General features: G+C 46.1%; 1 protein-coding gene across 1 annotated transcript; it reads right to left on the minus strand.

Moving 5' to 3' along the window:
- Positions 1-3,192: 3,192 nt before the first annotated feature.
- On the minus strand, positions 3,193-5,254 carry pht6 (phosphate transporter protein6). Its single transcript, NM_001112306.1, is given in 2 exon segments — positions 3,193-3,938; positions 4,032-5,254. Coding segments are annotated over 2 exon segments (1,665 nt in total). The 5' UTR covers positions 5,171-5,254; the 3' UTR covers positions 3,193-3,412.
- Between the last annotated feature and the right edge of the window lie 221 nt (positions 5,255-5,475).

The following is a 5,475-nucleotide window of genomic DNA, read 5'->3' on the forward strand; positions in this document are numbered from 1 at the left end:
GTCGAGTGCTTGCCACGTAACACTCGGTAAAAAAGAAATTTTATCTACTGTCAATGTCTGATACCCAGCAAAGTTAACGTTCGTCAACTATAGACGGTTGCTGACAACCCTTTGCCGAGCATTGCGTTTCGTCGAGAGCTTGACACTTAGCAAAGCCTCCTTTGTCGATTTTCTTTCTATGCCGAGTGTTTCCCCTAGGTAAATTTGGTCTTTGCCGAGAGTATTATTTCGTCGAAACTGACACTCAACAAAGCATGCTTTGTGGAGTGCCACATAAATTGCACTCGGCAAAGCGCTGAGCACTCGACAAAGAGCCAGATTTCGGTAATGCGCGCCACCCTTTCCTCTTAATATAAAATAAAAGTAAAATTATGCAAAATGAGGGTTTGAACCCTGGCTGTTGGCTCCACATTCACACCTACATAACCAATAGAACACATATTTTTGTGTCTTATTAAAACAAAGACACCTCATATAATATATAGAAAGTGTAACAACGCACGGGCATCTAACTAGTAGTATTTTAATTGAGTGTGGCCGATAACTTTTCTGGAACAATTTATTACATTATGTTAGAGTTTTATCACAATGTAAACAACATAATATCATCTAAATTCATTATTACTAGCGACTATAGAACTTAGTCAACCAAAAGTATTGTGTGCTTGTTTGGTTCACCCTCACCTAAAGAAAAGTTGTGAAGGAAATGAAAGAATGATAATAAGATCCAAACTTGTGTATTATAAGAAAGATTATTATAATTCAGCCAAAAGATTGTAAGAATATAGTTATCCTCCTCCACCATACTATTTTTTGAAGATAATGGGTAGAAATATCTTCAATTACCTATAATCTCTTATTAGATTAATCTAGATATCCAAACATGCATCTTCTTTTCATATATGATCCAAATTTTATAATCACTATTTAAATTTGTTTTTCACAATCTTTGGAGATCCAAAGAGACTCTATAGATACTTGGCCTATTTTGTGAGGAAACCATGGGAAGATGGTGGTTGGTCTTCTGTGCTATGAAGGTGATTGTTCTCCCCTTAGGTAGATTTTTATACAACATGTTGTGCTTTCTCTCTCCTCCTTTTCTCCCTCTCTATATCTATCTCTCTACTTATAAGTGGTTTTGAATTGTTCTAAGTCTCATCCATAAGTTTGACCAAGTTAATATAGAAGAAAAATAACATTTATGGCATTAAATTGGCATCATAAGATCATTATGAAATATAGTTTTATAATTTATCTCTTTGATGTGGTAGATGCTAGTACTCCTTTATATAAACTCGGTCTAACTGATGATAGCTTAACTTGGGATAACCATAGAACACATATATTTTAGGATGGAGGGAGTAGATGTAGTACTCACGACTTAAATATGTAGTCCAAGATATCGATCATGGGCTAAAGTTTAGGTTTTTTAGGAGTCAATCACAGTCCATTTCACGTCTTGAACCTTCAGGAGTCATTCTTCCTCTTGTTATTCCCAATCTTCTTTTTTTCCACTACTTACGACGAGATCAATCATAAGCGAGATTATGTAGTCACTCCAATTATAGCATCTTCTTGTGTCATGCCCACTCGTGTGTTGCTTGAACTTGTTCTTCTTAGGGTGGTTTGATAATGTTTTTAAATAACAAATTAGCAACTTTTCTAGGATGGTTGGTGGAAGTTTAAGTTAGTAATTATCAAAAAAAGTTATCTATAACTTGAAGACCTTATTTCCAAGCATTTTAAGGCTAGCATGAGCATGATAAATCAACACAATTTCATTTGCCAAAAAGCTAATGTTCTTATATAAATCATAACTAGCACCAATAGTGATGCCTTAATACTCATATCTACCAACAATGCTACACTAACCCTACTAGATCATAATGCCTACACATATACTTCGTCATTCGTGCCACAACTAGAACACTAACTTATACATGTCTATCTAGTAAGGTTAGGAGTCGGCTTGGATAAGATGTTATGAAGTAATTTTCACCAGAGTAGTTCTTTGAGAAAAGGACACCAATAACTGACCAACCCTACAATAGTGACAGCACAACAACAACAAAGTAGGGAAAGGAAGCGATAAGATTATCAAACGGGATAGCGGTAGATATCCGATGAGTAAAATCATGATGGTTGCAACAATAAGAATGATAGAAGGCTACTACGAGCGAGGGAGACTATCTCTGGAAGGATCTGGTGGCCAATTGATCTTGGAGCATTGGGTTAATGAGTAGTGTCACAATGCTTTAACAAAGTCCTACCTCACCATGACAAGGGTAGTAGCTCGTCCCGACAATAGTGGGACAAGATTTCAAGGAGGATAGGTCGAGGTGCATGGTAGCCAAAGGTTAAAGAAAAACATAGATCTTAGGTACATGACGAGGGATAGTGGGATGGGTAGATGAAACACAAGAGTACGAGACGGTTTGGGTTCGATCGACAAACCCATTAATGCACAAAAGACAATCAAGCTGCGAATAGGGGCTCTGTTTTGCAAGAAAAAAAGAGAAGAGATAGAGCAATATATCATCTTTTGCATCTACCATTGAGGGTTGATTTGGTGACCCGGGATCCCGGGAGGATTGGAGGGGATTGAGGAGGAAATTAGTTTATTTCCCCCTCAATCCCCTCCAATCCTCCCGTGATCCCCTTGTACAAATGGTATATGCACAAACTGAAGAGGGAGCTTTAAAAGAAACTTATGCTAATGGTATGATCTTATTATTTTATATACACAAATATATAGAACAAAATATATAACCCAAGTACAAATGGTATATGCCAATGGAGACATAAATTATTTTTAAATAATATTATAGTGAATACTCCTATAACTCTATAATTGCTACCCGCATTTTCTGCTACTCTTGAGGGCCAACTTTTCATATATGAAAACTTTATGGAACTAGCTAGCTCCCCTAAGCTAGACCTTCGTTTCATATCTAAATCATGTGGATTGAGAAGGATTTTGTTTGGTTCGTGACTTGTCTGGGATTTTATTTTTTGGATCTGAAAAACATAGATTATGCCTACAAAATTGCAATAAACTAAATCTACAATTTCAATATAAAATGTTTGCAACAACCGTCACCTCAAAGAAAACTAAAATTTAGACACCTGAATTTTAGCAACACATATATTTTTACTCTCGTTCCATGTCACCAAATATCAGGACCGGGCCTGTTCAAACCGGCAACATTATTGTTATAGATACTAGTCTCAGACCATGCATACGGTGTATGGCCCGAGACATAATCCATATGTCTTTACATATCTTTATTATGCTTAGGCTAAAATATATATATATTGAAACCCTAGTAGATTAAATAGATCGTTCGAGGCGTGATCACATGGATTCCACACCCCCTGTGTAGTACTGTAGTTTTGGTATCTGCTTACTCGATCACGCATGCATGGAGCTCTGCCACTCAGTACTGGAAACAGGCATCTTGTCATCCTTGCTCACGTCCGCGACGCCCATGGCCACGCCGGCGGGAGCACCGGGACCGTTTTCGACGTTGCCGTCCTCCCCGGAGATCTCCTCGAGCGAGCGGCCCATGGTCTCCGGGACGAGGAAGGTGAAGAAGAAGCCGAGGATGTTGGTGACGGAGAGGATGATGAGCGCCTTCTTGATGTGGCCCACGTCTCCCTTGAGCGTGAGGCTCTGCACCCCGAAGGCCGCGACGATGGCGCCGGCCTTGCCTGACGCGGCGCTGATGGCGTGGCAGGTGGAGCGCACGCGCGTCGGGAATAGCTCGGCCGGCAGCACGAAGGTGGTGCTGTTGGGGCCGAAGTTGGCGAAGAAGAAGGTGAGCGCGTAGAAGAGGGCGAAGAGCGTGGTGTGTTTGTTCTTGAGGTCGTTGTACATGACGCCCATCAGTAGCATGAAGACAGACATCATGAAGAAACCGATGAGCTGGATCAGGTACCTGCATGCATTAAAGTAGTTCCATGCATATATAGCCCCCAATATATATATATATATAATATAAAAGCGGACGCGGACCGGAGCTCGTAAGTACCTGCCCATTTTGTCGATGAGCGCGACGGTGACCCAGTAGCCGGGGAAGGTGCCGAGGAGTGCGACGAGGAACATGGCCTTGGAAATCTCGAACACCTCCTTGAGGGCGTTTATGTCGTCGACGGGGCTCGTCAGTTTGATCGCCGGGAAGATGTCTTTCTGGGTCAGGTTCTGGCTGTAGAAGGCTATGTCGAGAAGGAACCACGTGGTGGCCGTGCCGATGAGGTGCAGGCCGTGGCGCCGGGCGAACTCCCTCGACAGCAGCGGGTAGTCGTTCGCCGCCTTGTACCTCGCGAGCTTGTCCTGCTCGGCCTGGATCTCGACGTCCATCACCTTCTGCATGTCGTTGGCCGCCTGCTTGGCGTTGCCCTCGATGAGCGCGGTGTACCTTGCCGTCTCGGGCATCTTCATCCGCCAGTAGAACGTGGCCAGCGCCGGGAACGCGCCGATCATCAGGACGATGCGCCACATGTAGTCCGCCGCCGGCATCTGGTCCTGCCACGACCGGTCGTGGTTCTCCTTCCACGCCGGCGCCGGGTGGTAGTGCAGGAGGATGCCCGAGACGATCATGGACACGAGCCCCGCGAAGATGATGCCGACGCCCTGCATCGCGAACACCGCGGCGATGAACGCGCCCCGCGTCTTCTTGTTGGAGTACTCGGACATGATGGTCGCGGACAGCGGGTAGTCCCCGCCGATGCCGAAGCCGAGCCAGAAGCGGAAGAAGCAGAGCGTGCCGATGACGGCGTGCGCCGAGCTGCCGAACGAGAGGCCCGAGCCGATGGCGCAGGCTGCCATGAGCACGAGCGTGATGCCGTACACGCGCTTCCGCCCGAGCTTGTCGCCGAAGTAGCCGAAGACGAGCTGGCCCATGAGCGTGCCGACGAGCGCGACGCCTGTCACCATGTTGTTGACGGACACGGGCAGAGTGCCGGGCTTGGGCTTGTCTATGTACAGGTTGTCGTCCGGGTAGTAGATGCGGCCGAGCAGCTTGGACACGGTGGAGATGCAGAAGAGGTCGTAGGCGTCGGTGAAGAAGCCCATGCCGGCGATGACTATGGCCTTCATGTGGTACATCTGGGTGCGCGCCGAGTCCAGCGCGTCCAGCACCGCCAGGTTCGACCCGCCCGGCGCCGCCATCTCGCCGCGCCCAGTCACGCAAGCGCGCCGGCAATGTAAGGCAGGTGTCCGCGTGGCGTGGCTGCCTGTGCAAACCTGATCCCGTGCTCTGATGTTTGGCTGCTTGCTCGCTGGGGCTCTTTATAGCCGGCGTACGAACCGGGAGCCCATCACAAGGTCGATGAACGAGAGGGGCGTCTACAACGAGGCCAAGGCCGTCATCATTGGCTCCCCGTCTCGTGCTGATTGGCAGCATATTCCGCTTGATCACTAGGCAGGCACTCTTCGTCTCCACAGATCGACGCGGCTGTGATGGAACGAGGAGT

This window comes from Zea mays, chromosome 8 (genome assembly GCF_902167145.1).
Source record: "Zea mays cultivar B73 chromosome 8, Zm-B73-REFERENCE-NAM-5.0, whole genome shotgun sequence".
Lineage (NCBI taxonomy): Eukaryota > Viridiplantae > Streptophyta > Magnoliopsida > Poales > Poaceae > Zea > Zea mays.